Source organism: Cetorhinus maximus, chromosome 1 (genome assembly GCF_964194155.1).
Source record: "Cetorhinus maximus chromosome 1, sCetMax3.hap1.1, whole genome shotgun sequence".
NCBI classification, from domain to species: Eukaryota; Metazoa; Chordata; class Chondrichthyes; order Lamniformes; family Cetorhinidae; genus Cetorhinus; species Cetorhinus maximus.
Genome location: NC_135879.1, coordinates 57,415,384 through 57,438,592, shown reverse-complemented (window position 1 = coordinate 57,438,592; position 23,209 = coordinate 57,415,384). Strand labels below are relative to the sequence as shown.

Sequence of the window (23,209 nt, the reverse complement as noted above, 5' to 3'; positions counted from 1 at the left end):
TTTTGTAAGGGGAGGTCATGTCTGACCAAGTTGATTAAATTTTTCGAAGAGGTGACCAGGTGTGTAGATGAGGGCAATGCATTTGATGTAGTCTCCTTGGACTTCAGCAAGGCCTTTGATAAGGTCCTGCATGGGAGACTGCTAACGAAGGTAAGAGCCCATGGGATCCAAGGCAATTTGGCAAATTGGACCCAGAATTGGCTGAGTGGCAGGAAGCAGAGGGTGATGGTCGAGGGGTGTTCTTGTGACTGGATGCCTGTGTCCAGTGTGGTTCCACAGGGATCGGTGTTAGGTCCCTTGCTGTTTGTGATATATATGCAAACGATTTAGACTTGAATGTAGGAGCGTTGATCAGTAAGTTCGCGGATGACATGAAAATTTGTGGGGTGGTAAATAGTGAGGAGGATAGCCTTAGATTACAGGAGGATATAGACGGGCTGGCCAGATGGGCTGATCAGTGGCAAATGGAATTTAATCCGGGTAAGTGTGAGGTGAGGTGATGCACTTGGGCAGGACAAACAAGGCATGGGAATACATGATGAATGGTAGGACCCTGGAAAGTACCGAGGATCAGAGGGGCCTTGGTGCGCATGTCCACCGGTCCCTTAAGGTAGCAGGACAGGTAGATAAGGTGGTTAAGAAGGCATATGGGATACTTGCCTTTATTAGCCAAGGCATAGAATATAAAAGCAGGGAAGTTATGCTGGAACTGTATAAAACGCTGGTTAGGCCACAGCTAGAGTATTGCGTGCAGTTCTGGAACCTGTGTTATAGGAAGGATGTGATTGCACTAGAGAGAGTGCAGAGGAGATTTACCAGGATGTTGCCTGGGCTGGAGAGTTTTAGTTATGAGGAGAGATTGGATAGACTGGGGTTATTTTCCCTGGAGCAGAGGAGATTGAGGGGGGACATGATTGAGGTGTATAAAATTATGAGGGACGTAGATAGGGTAGACAGGAAGGAACTTTTACTGTTGGTGGAGGGATCAATAACCAGGGGGCATAGATTTAAGGTAAGGGACTGGAGGTTTAGAGGAGATGTGAGGAGGAATCTTTTCACCCAGTGGGTGGTGGGAATCTGGAACTCACTGCCTGAAAGGGTGGTAGAGGCAGATACCCTCATAACATCTATGAAGTATTTGGATGTGCACTTGCGATTCCATGGCATACAAGGCTATGGGCCTAGTGCTGGAAAATGGGATTAGAATAGTTAGGTACTTGTTTGACCGGCGCAGACTCGATGGGTCGAAGGGCCTTTTTCTGTGCTGTAGACCTCTATGACTGTATGGCTCTATAATGCCACCGAGCAGGTGAGGACTGGCGGAGGGTCGGCCCAGGTGGCGATGCTTAGCCCGTTATTTAATGTAATTATTTTCTTCATTACAGGTGTTTTGTTTGTGTTAATTTTGATGAGTCCCAGTCCTTGATGCAACATTAGTTTCCTTGTCGTTTCTGGCATACAGACCTCTTCTCGTGTGAATACTGTTGCGAAGTAATTAGTCAGCATTTTCGCAGTTTCCTTATTTTATTGACAATATTACAGTTATAAGTTTTCAAGATGCCCTCATTGCGCCTTTTTCCTAATATAACTGTAATTTAGAAAATATGTATATCCCTGCAAGTTTCCTTTCAAACTACCTTTTTGTAGTTCTTATTATCGCTTGTCACCCTTTGCAATTCTTTGCATCCTTGCCAATTGCCAGGATCTGTGTTTTTTCATTTTTGCGTACTTTTAGTGTTATACTTAACGCTTCAGTTATTCATGGTGATATGCTCTTGTAGAGGTCTTGCCTCTTAGGGGTATAAACTGATTCTGTATCATATTAAGTTCTTTTTTGAAAACCATGTCCCTTCCCCCACCCACCCCCGAGCAACCATCTGTTGTTTTATCCATTAACAGGTTTACTGTGGACTGTCCCTGTCTCATCTAATTGAAGTCAGCATTCCCTAAATCAAGAAAAACAGAAGCTGTTTTATGTTTCTCCCTTTCAAACTCAGCATTGAATTCCATTATATTACAATCATTATTAGATAAATGTTCACATACTGTTTGGGTATTAACTAAATCTGACTCATTTCTCATTCCTAAATTTAATGCAATAAATTTATTGGTTCTGGAACATATATATATGTTATGATAACTATCCTGGACACACAGAAGAAATTCACTACCTTTCTGCCACGTGCTAGTCTACTTATTCCAATTTATATGAAAGTTAAAACCTCCTATTTAAACCACTCTACTTTTGCAACCTGCTTGTCCAGTCCCTGCATTTACACAATCTACAATTTCACAGCTGCTATTGGGGAGCCTATACACAACTCCTATTACAGTCTTAAATTCTTCTTTAGTTCTCAATTCTACCCATAAAGTTTCCACTGCCTGTTCGCCTCTCGTTATATATTCTTACCATAGTTTTACCCTCAATCATTAAGGCCACTCCTCCCTGTCTACCAGTTCCCTGTTTTTTTCCTGTAGACCTTATAATTTGACATATTTAGTTCCCAGTCCTGATTGTCTTGCAACTTTGTCTTTGTAATGGCTACCATGCCAGACCCTTCAAGTTGAATTTGGGCTTACAATTCATTCAATTTGTTCCTTAGAAAAAAGTAGATGCAGTTATCACTAAGACAAAAATGGATTTTATATTGATAGAGCTAAAAGATAATAAAGGATCAATCACATTAATAGGTACAGTCTACAGACCACCTTATAGTGGAAGGGAGCTGGATGAAGCCATATGCAGGCAATTTATGGAACTGAGTCAAAACATAGAATAATTATCATGGGGATTTCAATTTCTTTGATGTTAATTGAACAGAAGTATTAGGTATAGGGGAGAAGGGAATGTAATTCCTACAATGTGTACAGGGCTCCTTTCTAACCCAATTTTTAAAAAGCCCAGCAAGAGAAGATTTGCTATTGAATCTAGTAATGGGGAAGGAATCAGAGTAGATAAGAGAAGTAAGTTAAGGGGAACATCTAGGCAATCATGACCCGAATATAATACACTTTTAGATGATGACAGAAAAGACATAAGTATGACGGAAACCAGAACATCTGATTTTGAAAGTCTATGAATAGAACTTGGAAAAATAAAAAGGGGAACAATATTGGAAAAGAATAATGTAGAACAGCACAGTTTAGGAACATAAGAAATAGGAACAGAAGCGTAAGCCAATCAGCCGCTTGAGCCTGCGCCATTGTTCACTCCCTGCCATATAATCCTTGACTCCCTTGTCAATCAGAAATCTAACTCAGCCTTGAATATAGTCAGCGACCTAGCCTCCATTGCTCGTTGGAGAAGAGAATTCTAGAGAATAATGACCCTCTGAGAGAAGAAATCCCTCCTCATCTCAGTCTTGAATGGGAGACCCCTTATTTTGAAACTGTGCTCCTAGTTCTAGATTCCCCCATGAGTGGAAACACCCTCTCAGCATCTACCCTGTCAAGCCCTCTCAGAATCGTATATTTCAATAAGATCACCTCTCATTCTTCTTAATTCCAATGAGCATAGGTTCAGCCTGCTCAACCTTTCCTCATAACACAACCCTTTCATCCCAGGAATCAGCCTAATGAACCTTCTCTGAATTGCTACCAAGGCAAGTTTGTCCTTCCTTGAGTAAGGTGCCCAAAACTGTACACAGTACTCTAGGTGTTGTCTCACCAGTGCCCTATACAGTTGTGCACGGTGTTCAACTGAGTGCAGGAAAATATATTCTGCTAAAAGAGAAGAACAAACTAAGAACCAGCAAGACTCTAAGGATGAATAAAGTCATAAGGGAACAATGGAAGGCTAGGAAAGAGGCATTAGTAGAGTACATAGACAACAGAGGAATGCATGATCAGAGAGAATACAAAGAGATTAAGAAAGATGTCAAAGAAGAAAGCAAAATTATGAAATTAAATTATCAAGGAACACAACACAATATAGTAAAATATTTTACATCAGCTAAAAGAAAGGAAGGCTGGGATGGAAATAAGACTATTACGGCATAGACTGGATAATACCATAGGTAATGATAGAGAAAGAGCAGAAATATTGAATAATTATTTCACTTCAGTATTTACCGAGAGATGGAACAAGTAAACATGATGTTGAATGATGAGATGAGCAATGGGATTTGTCTTTAAAATTAAAAAATGGGAATGTACTGAATAAACTCGGAGGATTAAGCCTCTGGTCCGGAATCAAGGGAAGAGATAGCAGAGGCAATACTGCACATATTTAATAATTTGTTGGAAACAGGCGTAGTGCCAGAGGATTGGTGGATAACTGATGTAGCTCCTATATTTAAGAATCGGAGCTCAAAACATGTCCAGGGAATTATGGACCAATTAGTTTATGGACTATCGGTGGTAGGAAAAATAATGGAACCCCTACTAACGAAGAGAGTAGAGAAACATATAGAAACAAAAGAAAAATGAATAGTCAGGATGGATTTCAAAAGGGAAAATCTTGCTGACTGACCTTATTAAATTTTTTGAAGCGGTAACAGAGAGAGTAAGCAATGGTAATGCAGAAGATGTAGTTTGTGGGTTTTCAAAAGTCCTTTGATAAGGTGTTCCACAATACACGAATGAATAAGATCAGGGAATGTGGAATCAGGGGAAAATGGCAGATGGATTGCTACCTGGCTTCAAGGCAGAAAGCAGAGAGTGGGGGGTAAAGGGTAGTTCTTGAGAGTGGCAGAAGATGTGGGGACCACTGTTTAGAATATATGTTAATGATTGTAACTTTGAAATCAAAAATACAATTTCTAAATTTGCGGATCATACCAAATTCGAGGGGATAGGCAACACTGTGGCTTACAGGAGGACATTAATAAACTTGCAGAATGGGCAAATAATTGACAAATGAAGTTCAACACAGACAAATGTGAGTTAATACATTTTGGAAATTACTTATTACTTCGAAGGTGAGAGTCTAGGTGGAGTCAAGGAACAGAGGGACCTCGGTGTACAAATACATCAATCACTAAACGTTGTGCCACAGGTTAGCAAGGCCAAAAAATAACATAAACCAAGCACTCGGCTTTATTTCTAGAGGTATAGAATTGAAAAGTAGGGAAGTTATGCTAAACCTCTATCAAGCCTTGGCTAGACCAAACTTAGAGTACTGAATGTGGTTCTGGTCACCATATGATAAAAAGGATACAGAGGCACTGAAGAGGGCACAGAGAAGGTTTGCAAGGATAATACCAGAAATGCGAGAATATACATATTAGGAAAAGATTGACAGGCAGGATCTCTACTCTTGGAAAAGGAAGGCTAAGGTTTAACCAATAGAGGTCTTTAAAATTATGAAAGGTTTTGAAACAGAGGAGACGGGGAGAATGTTTGCTGTTGTGGGGAAGAGCACAACAAGATACCATCAATATAAAGTAGTCACCAAGAAGTCCAATAGAGAACTGAGAAGAGTCATCTTTACCCAAAGCCTAGTGAAAATGTAGAACTTGCTACCACAGGAAGTGGTTGAAGTGAATAGTATAGATGCATTTAATAGGGAATTAGAAAATCATATGAGGGAAAGGGGAATAGAGGGTTACAATGATAGATTTTGATGTGGAAAGATGGGAGACGTAATGAAGCGTAAAGGCCAGCATGGACTTGTTGGGCTGAATTAGCCTTGTATATCCTATGTAAATCTATACTCCATGCGTTTGTGTGACAGATGTTTATTTGGGCCACACCCCTAACCTGTCCTTCTGCTCTAATATTTTACTGTCACATTTCTTAATTATAACTCCTCATTTAATACCTTCACATCTTTTAGTTTTCCTTTTACCTGTGGTGCCTAAAGTGCGATTTCTGATTGTTACTCTACCTTTTTTCCCATTTGCTTGTTTTAAAACTATTATATGTACCATCCTTTTCACCTGAGCCCTCCCTCCCTTACTAGTTTAAAGTCCTTGTAATTAAAGTCCTATTTATCCTTTCTGTTTGGATTCTTATCCCAGCCTGATTCAGTTGGAGTCTGGACTATGGCACAGTTCTGTTCTGTCCTAATACTGATGCCCATGAGCCCTCTCTTTCCCACACCACTCCTTTAGCTGCATGTTCACCCCCTTAATCCTTTATCCCTTCATCAATTTTCACATGGCTCAGGTAATAATCCTGAGATTATAACCTTTCAGGATCTCCTTCTTTAATATTGCTCCCTAGTTCCCTGTACTCTTGCCAAGACTTCCCCAATGTTTTGGTCCCAATATGGACCATGACAACTGGATCCTCCCCCTCCCTCTTTTAGCTCTTCTGCAGCTGTGTGAGGTGTCCTTAACCCTGACACGGGGCAGGCAAAGCACTTTCAGAATGCCTGTTTGGGCCATGGAATACAGTAATTCCACTGATTCTGCTGAATCCTATCACTACCACATTCCTTTGCACTCCCCCATTTCAGTGGCTTCCTGGACCATGATGCCATGGTCAGTTTGCTCATCCATCCCCTGCAGACTGTGTTGTCATCCACACAGCAGAACTATACTTCGGATATTACCTTAGAAATACTTCAATACGTTAAAGGTTTCTTTTTATTTGTACTATTGAGATGAAGTTGGTACAGATTTTATTTTGAATTATAGAACTGTTTGATTTTAACTGACATGCTTTTCTTTCAACCATTTTGCAGTTCACTGATGCTAGTGAAATTTTAGGTATCGTTAAATGCTCAAATTTGTAATAATTCCTGTGTATTTAATAAAACTCAGTACTCGTTCTTAATATTTATTGAAGTACTATATATGTAAAACATTTTGTCTTATTAAATATTAACATTCCAGAAAGACTTGGGTATTTATAATAGTTGCTTTCAGTCAAAATTAGTGGCTTCTTTATTTATGACTCCTGAAGGATTTTCTATGATATTTTTCAGATTGTATGAGCAAAATATGCAAATATTTGTACTGTAGCTTTTTGATTTTCAAATTGGGAAAAACGATTGCCTATTAATCTTGGAAACTCTTACATTAAGATGATATGCTTTGTCTTGTTTTTACAACAACCAGTTTTGCTTTTGCAAGCCTTGAAGCATTATAGTATAATTGCCTTCATTTTATAAATTTGTGTCCTTATTTCAAAGATTAGTCTTATTTTGAAGAAAAATCTGGTGGTAAATTTGAAGTTCTGAACTAAAATGCAACAGAAGTGTTCAGGATACTGTTTAAAAATGTTAAAATAATTATTTAATATCCAGTACTTTGAAAAAGAGGTTGGATATAATTACTGTGCTGTTATTTTTAATGCATACAACTCAGTGCATGTGAAGTCAGAGAAATAAAAAAAAATTATAAAATGTACAGAAATAGAAAATTGAAAACCTAATTGAGCAAGGGTCTGATTACGGCCTCTGAAGTGCACTGCGATGCTACACTGAAATCTGCAGCCCCAGAGGAGAAGAGCTCTAAGGCCCCCTATAGACATATGAAGACTATTTTCAAACTGTAATCCATTGAAATGCACTAGTAATTTTTTTCCTGCCAGGACACTCCCTGCCTGGTGTCACTACTTGTGTTCTCGTGGGAACAAGTTAACCAATAACAACCGTGTAGCCAGATGTCTCGTTCTTCAGGAATCCCAAAGGCCAACCAGTGGAACACAGCAGCATTTGCTGTGGGCTGAAGATCAAAGATTTTTGAGCATTTCTTTGGGGCACGTTGTGCGTTGCTCATCTTTCAGTTCCCATTCATAGAGAGAATTAAAAACAATAACTCCAGGATCAGCAGAAATGGAAAGCACAGCTGTTAATTAAAAGTGAATTATGATCCATGTATTCTACAATAACAAGATATTAATGACTAAAATTTTTATTGTGCTGTTAAATATTATGTGGATTTCCAGTTGAAACATAGCAGAATTAAACAGAAGAATAACTCCTCTAAAACTATTTTGCCTTGCAAACAATAAGCTAAAGTGTAGTATGCGGTGTATCCTCCCTTTACACCCCTCCCAGTGTGAAAAAATTGCAGGTTATTTAGTGGTAAGCTAAATGAGCAGTATTTCTTACCTGGAGTTGACTTGTGGTAGATGAGCTAAATCTGCAAAAACGTAGTTAAGGAAATTATGTACCTTATTTGTGTATTGAAAGTGCCTTGCTTTAAAGAGATTAAAATCATCTTGTATTTAATTCCCTTCAGATATGTTTCTGAATTTTCTCAGTTTTTGTCCCTTTTTGATATTGAGTAATTTGCTGCATGGTATCAATTTTGAAACTTAGGAGAAATAAAATCTTTATTTCTGGACCTCTAATTGGACTGCTACAGTCTACTGCTTTTAATTCAAAGTTGCTGGATTCAGTGCACTTTCCCCTAACATTTAGAATTCTAAAACAATATTAACTAGTGCTTATGATACTACACTAACAACCTAGAGGTCATGAATTCAAATCCCACAGTTGCAAATTGTGAAATTAAATTCCTCCACCAGAAAGATATCCATGAAAGCTTTTGGAGAGTCAGAAAAGCCCAATGGATTCACTAACATTCTTCTGGAACTGCCACTGTACAAGACTGTATGTTAAATTTCAAACTAAGTGGTTCTCTCTTGGTGCCCCTTTAAGTAAACAATTGCTACCAAGTTTTAAAAAAAAAACAAAAAAAATACTGACTAATTGGCATTGACCCAGGCATTGTGTCTGACGCCTCCAAGACATCCTAACTTCAACATGTATTATCATTTCTTCATTGTCACTGGATCAATGGCCTGGAATTTTCTGCCTAATACCATTGGCACAAGAACTGCAGTGGTTCAAGAAGAAAGCCCAACACCTTATCGGGACAACTAGAGATGTGCAATAAATGTGGCCTTGCTATTGCCACCACATCCCCTGAGGAGGAAAAAACATTCCTTGCAGAAAAAGAAAACCTCGTTGCTGTGCTTTAACCTCAACTCTAGAAGAGTAGCTTCTTTGCACAAGTGTAAATGTCTCCTCTAGCAACTGATATAAAATTGTCCAAGCCTTCTTCAGTTCAGACCAGTTCCAATTTGGTTGGAATTTAGATGGAGGCTGTGAGGTGAAATGATAAACCCATTCTGTCCCCAGTGGATGGCATTTTAAAGATCTCAGTATGAAGCTAGTTGCTTCTTTGGCTTCAGTGTTAAATCTCCCTATGTGACTGAATCCAGGCAGGAACAATTAACATGTAGCGGGGGACTTCTTAACACCCCTTTCCTTTGCTGCATTCCCACCTGGGAGTAAAAATCGAGGCCGATGTGTTGCCCAGAGGTTGAGTTTTTTTTTAAAGTATGTTTACTCAATTCTATGCATTGTACAATATGTTTATATGTTCCTTCAATTTCTTTGCTCACTTAATATGCTGCATATCTATTATAATTTTCTAATAAATGGGGAAAAAGTCTAATATTTTTCACCTAATTTATTTTCTATTTATAACCTTAGCAACATTTTTGAAGGGAATTTATTTTTCGTAGCTCAAGATGTATCAGAAAAAGCTGTTAAATGATATCCCTTTCTCATTGTAATTCTATTTTTAAGTATGGTTACGTAGTTACCAGAGAGTAGTGAGCACTGTTTACCTGGGACTAATGAAAGTTGAAATTTTGAGTTATGCTGTTTTCATAGAGCAATCACAACACTGATTTGAAAAAAGTAATCCATTATTGCTATGAAAATATACAATTGGTTACTGGGGCCATGGAAACTGTTGACCTATTCCTAGGCCCTGCTGTGCAATATTCATGAACTACTGACTAGGTGATGCACTAAATGTGGTCCATGTTGACTTGCTTGCCTTTTAAAATTTATTTCATCTTTCCTGGTTTTCAGCATTGTGCATTCCTTTGCTGAGTGGTTTTCCTGAATGGTTTAGCTGAGATTCAGAACTTATCATTTGATGACAATGCAATTTTATCCTACTGAATTAGTAGACAGAAGCATTGTAGCAATGGGCTATACTTTAGATGTGTGGTTTCTGTTCCAGTGGGAAGTGTTCTTAATGGTACTGTTGCCAAAATGAAAATTTCTGTTGTGAACTTTTAAACATGAATGGTCTGACGTTTAGGCAAAACTTCCCCAAAAAACTATGTTAGCTTTGTTTCAACTGGAGAGTAACTGGGTTGCTCTTGGATCTTTTCTAGGCCTTCCATTTTGGATGACGGCCAAGGACACGAAGCTGCTTATGCCACATTTTCCCCCCTTCGCATTTGCCAGCTTTCCCCACCCAAGTGCTTTGTCATGAAAATATTGGACTGGATTTTGCTGAAGCTAAAACTAAATAGCTTCTAAATGAAGCATGCCATTATTAATGGGTAAATCAGTCAGAAACTTGTAGCAAGTAAGAGATACTAATTGTGGATTGTTTCCAGTTGCTGGCCAAGTTGTGCCATTGACTTTGTGAAGGTGGCATCTCATGCTGTGATTTACATCGTTGTTGCATTTACCCATTAGTTGCCCATTAAACCCGCCACAAAAAACTAAATCTAGCAATTATTAGTTGTGACAATTGTTAATTGTCAATCAACCTATCTTGCCCAGAAAGTTTACAACTGGAAGTGTGGAATCCCATTTTTTATTCAATTCTTTCAGGAGATTTTAAAAATGTAAAATTTTATATTTAAAATTTTTCTCTTTTTATGATTTCTGCTGTCAATCAAAGCTTTTTTTCTCTCACTTTCTGTACCTGATCTTGCATTGAATTCACCCACTCTTTTTCACCCTTCTTCCTAGTTATTCCTCCGTTTGTTTCTCAATCCTTTAATCTCATTGGTTAAGGAGGTATACACTGTTTGTCATGTTCACCAAGGTCCCAGATCCCCTGTTACCTTTGCTATGCCATTATCAGTTCACACTGCAGTGTTCAGTATCAATTGCCACTCCACAGATATTGAAACAGCACATACCCCACATGAAGCAAGACCTGGGCAACATTCAGGTTTGGGCTGATAATTAGCAAGTAACATTAGTGCCACACAAATGCCAGACAATGATCATCTCCAACAAGAGAGAACCTAACCATCTTCCCTTGACATTCAATGGCATTAACATCGCTGAATCCCTCACCATCAACATCTTGGGGGTTACCATTGACTAGAAGCTTAACTGGACCAGCCACATAAATACCATGGCTACAAGAGCAGGTCAAAGAATGAGAATTCTGCAGCCAGCAACTCGCCTCAGTCCGCAAAGCCTGTCCACCATCTACAAGGCACAAATCAGAAGCGTGATGCAATACTCCCCACTTGTCTCGACGCATGCAGCTCCAACAACACTCAAGAAACTTGACACCATCCAGGGCAAAGGAGCCTGTTTGATCATAATATAACAACATGGAGCAGGAGTAGGCCATTCAGCCCCACGAGTCTGCTCCACTAGTCCATAAGATTATGGCTGACCTGTTTGCGGCCTTAACTCTGCTTTCCTGTCTGCCCCACATAACACTTGACTCCCTTGTAACCAAGAATCTATCTAACTCAGCCTTGAATATATTCAATGACCCAGCCTCTGCTGCTCCCTGGAATAGAGAATTCAAAGATTCATGACACTCTGAGAGAAGAAATTCCTCCTCATCTCAGTCTTTAATGGGCAACCCCTTATTTTGAAACTGTGCCCCTACTTCTAGATTTCCCCAGGAGAGGAAACATCCTCAACATCTACCCTGGCATGCCCCCCTCAGAATCTTATATGTTTCAAGAAGATCACATCTCATTCTTCTAAACTCCAATGCTACAGGCCCAACCTGTTCAACCTTTTCTCATAAGACAAACCTCTCATCCCAGGAGTCAGCCTAGTGAACCTCCTAATATGCCCCTCCTTAAGTAAGGTGACCAAAACAGTGCGCCTTACTCTAGGTGTGGTCTCACCAATTGTACAGTTGTTGCAAAACTTCTCTACTTTTATACTCCACCCCTTTTGCAATAAAGGCCAACATTCTTTTTGCCTTCCTAACTGCTTGCTCTACCTGCATGATGACTTATTATGATTCATGTACAAGGACACCCAGATTCCTACTACAGCATTCTGTAGCCTCCATTTAAATAATATTCTGCTTTGCTATTCTTCCTGCTAATGAAGACAACCGCACATTTTTCCACGTTATACACCATCTGCCAATTTTTTTGTTCACTTACTTATATCCCTTTGCAGACTCTTTGGGCAGAATTGAGCCGTCCCATTGGCAGCAGGTGTCATGGCGGGTGTGAGCAGACATTATGGTGAGAAGACCAAGAATTGGTTTTACTTTGTCGTGAAACGAGTTTGCGATTGTCTGCTTCACCCATCAATGGTGGGCCACATTTCCTGCTGCCGCACGTTGGGAACCTAATTTCATTACTTGAGCATCTCATTATAAGCCCTGCTTGCTAGAATTGCCACCCACACTGGATCATCTGGGCAGTCGGTATGATTGCCGCTGATGAGTTTCACAACTCTACATAAGCGATGTGCACCTGGCGAGCTGCACTTTGCTTGGGACTTCAAGGTTTGTTTGCCTACTTTGCTTCGGGCAGCACTCACGGTCATCAGCACCAGGCTTCGCAGACAGCACCGCATCACATTTAGAGGGGCTCATGGGAAGGTCTCTACCTATCAGACCAGCCATATGGCAGGGATAGCTATTCAAAGGCAGCAGAGCTAGGGCTTCTTGGGGAAGGAGGAGAAGTGACCTCAAGCAAGGGAAGAGGCTGCAGGGCAAGGGCTGTACTGGGGAGAGGGTGGGGGTGGGGGGGTGGGGGGGGTGGGGTGGTAATCCCAGGGTGTTTGTGGGGCCACATACTGATCTGTGCAAGTGGCCTCAAGATGGTGAGGGCTGAGGAGGCAATCCCCAGAGGAGATGAGGTCAGATGGAGATGTGAGGATGCGTGTGAGAGAGTGAGCGGCCAATGAATGAGTTGCCAGTGAATGTGTGATAGCCTTGTGAGTGTGAGAGTTTAGAATGATGAGATGGTTGCCTTACCCTGGCAGCACGGATGAGATAACTCATCCTCTTTCTGCACTGGATGGCCAACCTCTTCTATGCAGTGTTGACACTGATCACCGCCTCTCAAGCCGGAGTGTTGAGATTGCTGGACCTCCTGCGGCCAGAGCAGGGGTGGAGGTAATCATGGTGGGCCTCTAAAAGGCATGCCAGTGATGGGTCACTGAATTCTTCTTGGCTTCCAGGGCCATGTCTTCACTGGAGCAGCCCTGGGCTGCAAGCATTGAGAACTGTATGTGTGGCTGCAGTATAGATATTTCAATCGGAGTGAGGTAACAGTGTGGCGGGCGATTCAGAGGCTGCCCACCAGTGAGATGGTGTGTTTCCTGTGGCTGCATAATTAATAAGGCGGAAAATGGATGATCTAGCATGAAAGCCCGCCATTGCGGCTGGCGAGTAAAACATTGTTTTCGTGCCCGCTACCGCACAGTGCAAATCTGGGACGATTCTGTCCTTTGTATCTTCCTCATATAGCACTTTCCTACCTATCTTCATATTGTCAGCAAATATGGCTACGATACAGTCAATCCCTTCAACCAAGTCATGAATATGGATCATAAATAGTTGAGGCCCCAGCAATGATCCCTCTAGCACTCCACTAGTCACAGTTTGCTATCCTAAAAAGATCTGTTTATCCCAATTCTCTGTTTCCTGTTAGTTAGCCAGTCCTCTACCTATGCTAATGTATCACTCCCTACACCATAAGCTGTTATCTTGTGTAATAATCTTTTATATGACTTCTTATCGAATGCATTTTGGAAATCCTAATACGCTACATCTACAGGTTCCCCTATATCCACCCTGCTTGTTACATCCTCAAGGAGCTCTAATAGATTTATCAAACACCATGTCCCTTTCACAAAACCATGTTGACTCTGCCTAATGGCATAATGATTTTCTGAATGTCCTGCTACTATCTCTTTAATAATGGATTCTAGCATTTTTCCAATGACAGACATTAATATAACTGACCTATAGTTTCCTTCTTTCTGTCTCCTTCCTTTCTTGAATAGAGGTATTACATTTGTGGTTTTTCAATCCATAGTTACCTTTCCTGAATCTATGGAATTTTGGAACATTAGAATCACTGCATCCAGTATCTCTGCAGTTATTTCCTTTAACATCCCAAAATGCAGGCCATCAGGTGCAGGGGACTTGTCAGCCTTAAGTACCATTTAGTTTTCCCATTACTTTTTCTCTAGTTATCGTGATTTTTTTTAGTTCCTCCCTCCTTTTAGCCTCTTCATTTTCTATTGTTTTTCATGTCTTCTACTTTGAAGACTGACACAAAAGCCTTGTCCAATGCCTCTGCCATTTCTTCGTTTCCCATTATTAATCCCCCAGTCTCACCATCTAAAGGACCAATGCTCACTTTAGTAGTCTTTTCCTTTTTATACGCTTGTAAAAGCTTTTACTGTTTTTATATTTTTTGCTAGTTTTCTCTCATACTCCAATTTCTCCCTCTTTATTTTTTAATGGTCATTCTATGCTGGTTTCTAAAATTTTCCCACTAAGGCCTACCACTAATCTTCATAGTATTGTGCACATTTTCTTTCAATTTGATGTCTTCTTTAGTTATCCATGGATGATGCATCCTTCCAGTAGTGTCTTTATGCTCAATGGAATATATCTTTGTTGACAGTTATGAAATATTTCCATAAATGTCTGCCACTGTTTTTCTGCCGTCTTCCCTTTTAACCTATTTGCCCAGTCCACTTTAGTCAACTCTGTCGCCTTAGCCTTCTAATTGCCTCTATTTAAGTTTAAGACGTTAGTTTTGGACCCATATATCTCATTTGTTGTGTTACACATTACCAGGTTCAAAATATCCTGGCTTCCAATGGATTTCTGAATGTATTGTTCTAAGAAACTGTCCCGAATTATTTTATGAACTCATCCCCCAGGCTACCTTTGCCAATTTGTTTTGTCTAACCGATGTGAAGATTAAAGTCACCCACAATTATTGCAGTACCTTTCTTACATGCCCCCATTACTTCTTGATGTATACTGTGTCCCACAGTTAGCTACAGTCAGAAGGCATGTAAACCACTCCCACCAGTGACTTCTTTCCTTTGCTGTTTCCTATCTCCGCCTAAATTGATTCCACATCTTCATCTTATGAATCAAGATCATTTCTCACAATGATGTTATCCTTTGTTAACAGAGCTGCCTCACTTCCTTTTTCTTTCATCTTGTCTTTCAAAAATGTCAAATATCCTTGAATATTCAGGTCTCAACCATTGTCACCTTGTAACCACATCTCAGCTATGGCTATCGTATTGTACTCATTCATTTCTTTTTGCACTATCAATTCATCCATCTGGTTACAAATGCAGTGAGCATTCAGATGAAGAACATGTAAGCCTGTCTTTTTACCATTTTTGCCTAGACTGATTTTATTTGCTGGTGCACTCTTACGCTTGTGTTATCTGTCCCTTCCTGTCACACTTGTTATCATTACCTATAAAATTACCCTGCACTATTGCCTTGTCCTTTCTCTTTAACTTTCCAAATCTCCCCTCATATGAACAATCCTGCCCCCCACCACTATTTAGCCCTCTCTACATTCATAGTTATATGATTTGCCAGTATTGGATAAGTGTGAGGTGATGCACTTGGGCAGGACAAACAAGGCACGGGAATACACGATGAATGGTGGGACCCTGGGAAGTACTGAGCATCAGAGGGACCTTGGTGTGCATGTCCGCCGGCCCCTTAAGGTAGCGAGACAGGTAGATAAGGTGGTTAAGAAGGCATATGGGATACTTGCCTTTATTAGCCAAGGCATAGAATATAAGAGCAGGGAGGTTATGCTGGAACTGTATAAAATGCTGGTTAGGCCATAGCTAGAGCATTGTGTGCAGTTCTGGAATCCGCATTATAGAAAGGATGTGATTGCACTAGAGAGAGTGCAGAGGAGATTTACCAGGATGTTGCCTGGGCTGGAGAGTTTTAGTTATGAGGAGAGATTGGATAGACTGGGGTTATTTTCCCTGGAGCAGAGGAGATTGAGGGGGAACATGATTGAGGTATATAAAATTATGAGGGACGTAGATAGGATAGACAGGAAGGAACTTTTCCCCTTGGTGGAGGGATCAATAACCAGGGCGCATAGATTTAAGGTAAGGGACAGGAGGTTTAGAGGGGATGTGAGGAGGAATCTTTTCACCCAGTGGGTGGTGGGAATCTGGAACTCACTGCCTGAAAGGGTGGTAGAGGCAGATACCCTCATAACATTTAAGAAGTATTTGGATGTGCACTTGCAATGCTATGGCATACAAGGCTATGGGCCTAGTGCTGGAAAATGGGATTAGAATAGTTAGGTACTTGTTTGACCGGTGCAGACTCGATGGGTCGAAGGGCGTTTTTCTGTGCTGTAGACTTCTGTGACTCTAAATTCTGTGACTCTATTCTAGTCCCAGCGCGGTCCAGTTGAAGGCTGTCTCAACGGTACAGCTCTCTCTCTTCCCAGTATTGGTGCCAGTGGCCCATGAATCAAAAATGATTTCTCTCACACCAATCTTTGAGCCACACATTCAGCTCTGATGCTCCTGGCTTAGGTAGCAATCTGTGAGTATTACCTTTGTGGTTCTGTTATTTAATTTAGCTTCTAGTTGCTCATACTCCCTTAGCAGACCACCTTCTCAGGCGCAATTAGGGATGGGCAAAAAATGCTGGCCTTGCCAGTAATGCTCAAATTTAACGAACAAACAAAAAAAAAATCTTCCAACCACTTTGTGGACAAAGAATTTTAAAACTTCAATGCAGAATTGTAAGTTTAACTGGCCCTGCTTCAGCAAAATCTGGCCCCATTTTTTGTGAACCAATATAGAGATTAACTGAATGGCTAAATTGAATATATTATTGGTTCTCCTGTTAATGATACTTCATTGAAACAAATTGTATTTTGTTAATTAAGACATATCTTACTCAAGAAAAGTTAAAATCATAATATTTTATGTGAAGGAAGTAAAATATACCTGGTGACATTAGCCTTGTCGTTTGAAGCCTGTTTCTGGGCTCATAACTGGTAACATGCTAATGTTATGCACACTAACCAGGAGTTCTGGAGCTGGCCTGACCTTCAGTCGCATTAATATTTTTTGAGTGGGATGCCCATTGCATGGGTTATGTAGTCAAAGGAGCACTTCTCCTCCTGGTTACATAGGAACATTTTGGTTGGTTATGGTTGTTGCTTGGGCTGCAGCAACCACTTAGGAATGCCAAACAGCTCCTGTTTGCTCAATCAAAACCAATGTATGCAAGGAGGCCTAAGACAGATGTTAGGCCTATTATTTGCACATGCAAGAGAACTAATGCCTGTTTTAGGTGGCCCCCAGGGGCACCTGCAAAGTTGCCTTTACCAACATGGCAGCATCCATAAAACAGATGCAGGTTTAGCATAGTGAAGATCAATTTTTATCCTTTTTGGTACTATGATTGGATTTAAGTTGAAAGCCACTAAATCAAAACTATAGAAGCATGCATTCATATAGCACCTTTAACCTGGGAAAACATCCCGCAGCACTTGACAAAAGTGTGATCAGACAAAATGGGTGCTGAGCTATGGAAGGAGACATGACTTGGTTAGACTTGGTAGGCTGTAAGAATCATCTTGAAGTAGGAGAAGGTGGTAGAGCGTGTAGGCTCTAAGTGACTGAGATAGAGCTGCCAGTGGTGGGGTGAGAGAGAAGGAGCTAAACAAGAGGCCAGAGTCAGAGGATCATAGTTCTTGAAAGGGTTGGAAGGATGGAGGAGGTGACGAAATTGGGAGAGGTGAAACAAGAATGTTTATATGAATTATTTAACTCTTTGAGCAATGCAGCAATATTTCTCTATCCAAATATGGCATTTACATGTATTGTTCAAGATTTTAAACATAGACTAGTTCAAATAATATACGATTTTGTACTGTTCAATAATTGCCCATTTTAGTAGAAAAATGTGCCTCTGAACACTCCACAATTACGTTTTACACAGGTTCTGTAATAGGAAACTTATTTTTAAAAATTGGACAGAGCATTGAGTTTTCAGAAGATTAGTATGAATGTGTAAGTCAGAAGTGGGTAGGTTTACTATATTGTAACAAAGCTCTAAATATTGGCTTGCTTAATTACCTGACAATTTCTGTTTATTACTGCTGGTAGCCTGCAAGCATTTTCTGCTGATGTTAATGGAAAGACAGGAGGATGTATTGGTATTAATAGCAGACTGATTGGACATCATGGTATTGCATAGTCTGTTGCCTTTGGGTAGGCTGTGAATGCTACAGGTTGACAGGCAGGTGATGAGGCAGCTCCAGCCAGGGCCAGCACGGGAGGGCTAGCTAATATGCTGTCTGCCTTGAGGGCCTATGGGAGCACAGTTGGATTATTATGTTAATGCATGAGCCTGCTGCCCTCTTCCTTTCCCAGCTGGGTTTCCTGTTGTTAGGAACTGCTTTGTGGTGACAGAGGAGTAATATGCTTCATGATTGAAAGGGCAAGAGAGCTTGAAAAAAGGAACAGATATGTACAGATATGTAAATTTAATAGCAAGACTCTAGGAGGGTTCTAATAGATGATTTTCTACAAAGTTCAACAGGAAATGGATCCCATTAGTCAATTTACTGAATGAAATTAATTTTTGTCCCAAATTTCTGAATGACAGTAATTTATATTCAGTTGATGGCTTAGTTTGTTATGGCATTCAGATGTTCTGCATTGTACATGTTTCGTGACACCGAACACAAAATCTTGTTTCAAAGCATGACCATTGCCATAATTCTGTTGGGCAGTAGATCTGTGAATATCTTTTTATTGTAAGCCAGCCTGTAGCTTACCCGTGATATGTTTACAGTTGCTAAACCAGGACAGGGATTAATGAACAATAGTGACTTAGAAGTCTACAGGAGAAGTTAATGTTTGTGGTTATAGTGTATTTGCAATAGCAGTAATGCAATATATGAAGATTCTAACACCAGGTGGGAGTGAATGGTAATGAATCCTACATGCATTTACTGTAAATGCAATACCTTCATGTCTGTATCGATAAAGAAGTTTAGCTTTGGATTTTACACCAGTATAACTTCAGAGTTCCAGCAGCAAGTCTACGCAAATGGTGGCTTGCAGTGACAGTCGAGTCCTTGCTCTGATTCATTGTTTAAAGAATACATGTAAGTTACTGAAACAGTTACTTTTATGCTTTGTGGCCAAATAACAAAAGATTGCTTCTGCCAGCTTGTAGGTCATATATTCCAGCTAGCAATTCTATGTACCTGTATGAATGTATTTTATAGACTAGTTTGTTGGCAACTGGGGACATAAGTGCAATAAAATCATCTTGTTGCATTGCTGTCAGTCTTTCTTGTTCACAGGATCAAATTCTAAGAGGTAAATTGAATTTTAAACAGGTCGACTGTAAATGTTGCAAACTATAGCTTAAGATCCTGTGCTGACATATTTGTTTACCTGTGGAAACTCACAAACAACTAATTGAATAAATATAAACCGATACTACGCTGGATGATGCTCTGATATTTTTGAAAAGTAAGACTATCTGCTTGACTGATCTTTGGACAGTGACCTGTAAGTTATTAAAATTTGCTTTGCTCAAAAACTTTACATTATCATGAATTTGAATGATCATTCAAAATTCAATTTTGATCATTTAGTTGCCAGTTAGAAATGGGTAATCAGAAGTATTTTAAACCTTTGTTGTTTGTTTTCACCCTTCTTCCTCTTTCCTCCTCTGAAGGATATTGACTTCTTGTTGTGATCTGATTCTACAATTGCTAAGTAACCTTCAATGCCTTGCCCAAGTGGCTATTATTTTTACATGAACCTTGACAGCAATTATTGTCACTCTAAGTGACTGGGGAGGTTGAGTTTGAATCTGATGCTATCGTGGCTCTGTATTTTTTTCCCCCTTCCTTTCTCTATCTCCTTTCTTTCTCTCTTTTTTTCTTCTTCTCCCACTCCCTTCCCCTACCATCAAGATCAGAATCTAGAGTGATCAGAATCTAGAGTGATCAGAATCTAGAGTGATCAGAATCTAGAGTGATCAGAATCTAGAGTGATCAGAATCTAGAGTGATCAGAATCTAGAGCCAAAGATGATTGCCTGCCTTCCACATCGCCCAGTAGTGCTGAGGCCAATTGCAGCAACACCACCACTGTACCAAGATCAGTTGATTAATGTCAAACCTTCGGCATAGGTACTCACTGGCTAAATTCACTGATAATCTAGGGGGCCTTTTGTATCGCAGTTCAATTTGAAGAGGCCATGAAATCACCGTTTATATGAATGAACTTAACTGGCCTAAACAAAATAAGGCGGTATGAACACTGTGGTCTTGATTACTTTCTTTAAAAACTTCAGAAATGATTTCATCTGGATCACAGTTCCTTGAAATGCTTTGATTCATGTAAAACTTAACCCAGGTGTAAACCAACACCTCCAGAATTCCATTTAGACTCTCCCCGTCAAAAAGCTACAACTCTTGTATAAGATGAAGGTTAACATTACGTAGTTTCTACCCACCAAAGCATCTACATGTCTGCTAGTACCCATGATGCAGTTCCTTTGTTCATTCTGTTTCAGCCAATGCATTTCTGTTAGCTGCTGTTCTGCTCTGTCAGCATTGTGAAACTTAAAAAACAACTTCAGACTTCAGTCTTGAACTCCTGCTGTTGATGTTTGCCTGTATTATATTGCTGCACTATTTTAGTTATAAATCAGCAACAGGAGCATGGGCTGAAGTTGGGTTTGAGGAGGAAAAGTTCCATTTAAGTATCACAACACAGGAGGAATGGTACACAGCAGTGGTTTTTAGAAATGGAATAGCATGATGCTAAGATAGATCTCTCTTCCAAGAAATTATTCTGGTAGAGGGAAATGATGAAGCAGAATATACTACTCTATAAAATTCCCCCAACATTAACCAACAGAGCAATAAATATTTAGTCGCATACATGTTTTATGCTATTTACAGTTTAGTTTTGCAGTTATTCACCATTGTCTCTGTTAATTTTTAAACAACCTTTTGGCTGGATCCCAAACAGTATATTTGGTTGAAAGTACTAAACATTATTTTTTCAGCTTCTTTAGCCTCCGTGAGTGAACAAGTGGCTTGTGACAGATTTGTGTTTTTAGGAATTCAAAATTACAATGCATATGATATTGGAGATGCAGAAGTGTTAAGCTATCCTCAGAACGAAAACTATTTTTCCCATGTTTCCCCTGTCACTTATTTCACCTAGAAGAATAATAGGTCTTTGCCCTGCATGTAAATATTTATTTTAGATAAGCTGCTTTGTGTGATCTCTTCTTTCATCATAATTTACTCTTCAGCTTTGCTCATTTAGCTAGATTTCAGTTTCTTTACAGCACTCCAGAAAGGCTCTTCATCTTGTAATGATCCTCTTGGGGGAACCATAAACCAAAATAATCAAATTTACTGACTGGCCTCCAAATAAAGAAATTGCCAACAAGATTTTACTTTTTGTAACTTTTATTTTAACATGAATCAGAACCATATTAAATTAAACATTAATTAACAGGCAAAGGATGTTTCAAATTAAAAAGGTAAATTTCACTTTAATTTGTTGATACAACAAAAATGTGTCTTGCACAATCACAAGCATTCGCATCACTACCCACAGATATGTGGCATTATGTAGCTACAGTTCCACAATATGCTGTTCTTGACTCATGCAGGGTAGGTCAGGAGTCCTGTTCGACAACAGCTTTCACCTCCAAGTTTCAAGAGTACAATTGTCATCAGCAAGATACGCCTCTATGCCCTTCTCTCCCTCAAGTCATGATAGTCCTGATGGTGTAGTTTTCTGGAATTCCTTTTCAACTGACCAACCAATAACATCCTCCGGCTCACGCTTTGACCAATTATGGTAAAACAACTAGCTCTTTAGCGTCTCTGAGCTATTCTCACAGTCATCCAGGTTTTAGACCATTTTAGCCAGCTCACACAATGCCCCCAAGAGCTCCTGTCTCCTTTTCTGCCAAACAGAAAAAGCTTAACTCCTCTTGAGAGAGAATTGTTTCTTCTCCTCACAAGAATTCCGTGTGTCCCTCTTTCTGTTTCTGTCTGCTTTCACTTTATTCCTACATCTGTTTGCTGATCTGGTTCCCCTTCCAGCTCTCCTATCTTCTTTACAGCAGTAACTCCTTTGTCTTCTCTGTGGCTGCCAACTTACATAACTTTCATATGTTAACTTCTTGTTGGTACTGCTTCCAGGTCAAGAATCACCATGTCACTTGGACCAGTATTTCTTATTATCCAAGAAAATTACAATTGATCCCTTTAGAATTGATTCAACATCTTAAAAGTCCTTTTCAAGCATTCTTAAAAACAGTTACAGATTCCCCAGACATTTTAAAGAAATTTCAGATCTTCCTTGCTGTACTACTTCCAGGTCAAAGATCGTCACAACCTGACAGATTTTCTCTAACCCTCATGAGTTCATCAGATAACAACACAACTGGCCTCCTCTTGGCTAAAAGTGAAAGGAAAATTTGTGGATGCAAAATTGGAAGGGATAGTGAAAAATGGAGAGAGCGATCAAATGCATGAAGAGAAGCATTTTTGAGAAGTTTTTTCAAATGATGGGAGGCAACTGGGCAGGAGCATAATGGCTGAATAAGCTAAGTTTATAACAAAAAAATTCCTTTGTTAGTTTCACTAACTTATGGAATAATTTATGGACCAAATCAGTTATTGCATCAGGAACTTTATTTGTAGTGCAGTACTTTTGTATCCAGTTGGTCTCCTGTTGAAGTCCTAGAAATCATTGTATGGAAACTGATAAAGGGTTAGGTTAGCATTTGATGATTTATGCATTTTCATTCTTTGGAAATACATTTGTTTGGCAGATCATTGGATAAATAGATAACATTTTTGATAATCTTTCATGATGCAGCCTTCATTTTCCTTATTTCATTACTTACAGTAGTTTTTCAACCTATTTGCATTAAAGAGTATTATTTCGGGAATGAAGTGTCGAAGTGATCGATTTATCGTAATATAGGCTTTTCTGGATTTCTGTCTTTTTGTGTTTAGATCACTGCACTTTCAGCTTGCTTTCAGCTTTACTTTATTATGATTTAGACATTCTTCAAGATCTAGGAACACTTCTGATTTTATTTCCAACTATGTCAATTGTAGTATCGCCCCTGCAGAGCAGCCGATCCATAGTCAGTTTTATTGACAAAATTTAAAAGAGAGAAAGCCCAGAGTGCAGGACACCACCAAGTTTGAAAAGGGTGAAATGGGCAAAGAAAAATAAG

The 23,209-nt window shown here is 39.7% G+C and overlaps 1 protein-coding gene across 6 annotated transcripts in view; it reads left to right on the top strand.

Moving 5' to 3' along the window:
* The window catches only part of slc10a7 (solute carrier family 10 member 7), a 338,969-nt gene that overhangs the window by 54,990 nt on the left and 260,770 nt on the right, over positions 1-23,209 (top strand). The window contains exon 5 of one of the 6 annotated variants that reach the window (XM_078541115.1): positions 1,900-2,065. The exons of the other annotated variants lie outside the window; for them this stretch is intronic. Coding sequence (XP_078397241.1) covers positions 1,900-1,950 — 51 coding nt within the window. The 3' untranslated portion in view covers positions 1,951-2,065. Of the gene's footprint in view, positions 1-1,899; positions 2,066-23,209 lie in introns of those variants that run through there. 6 annotated transcript variants of the gene reach the window in all.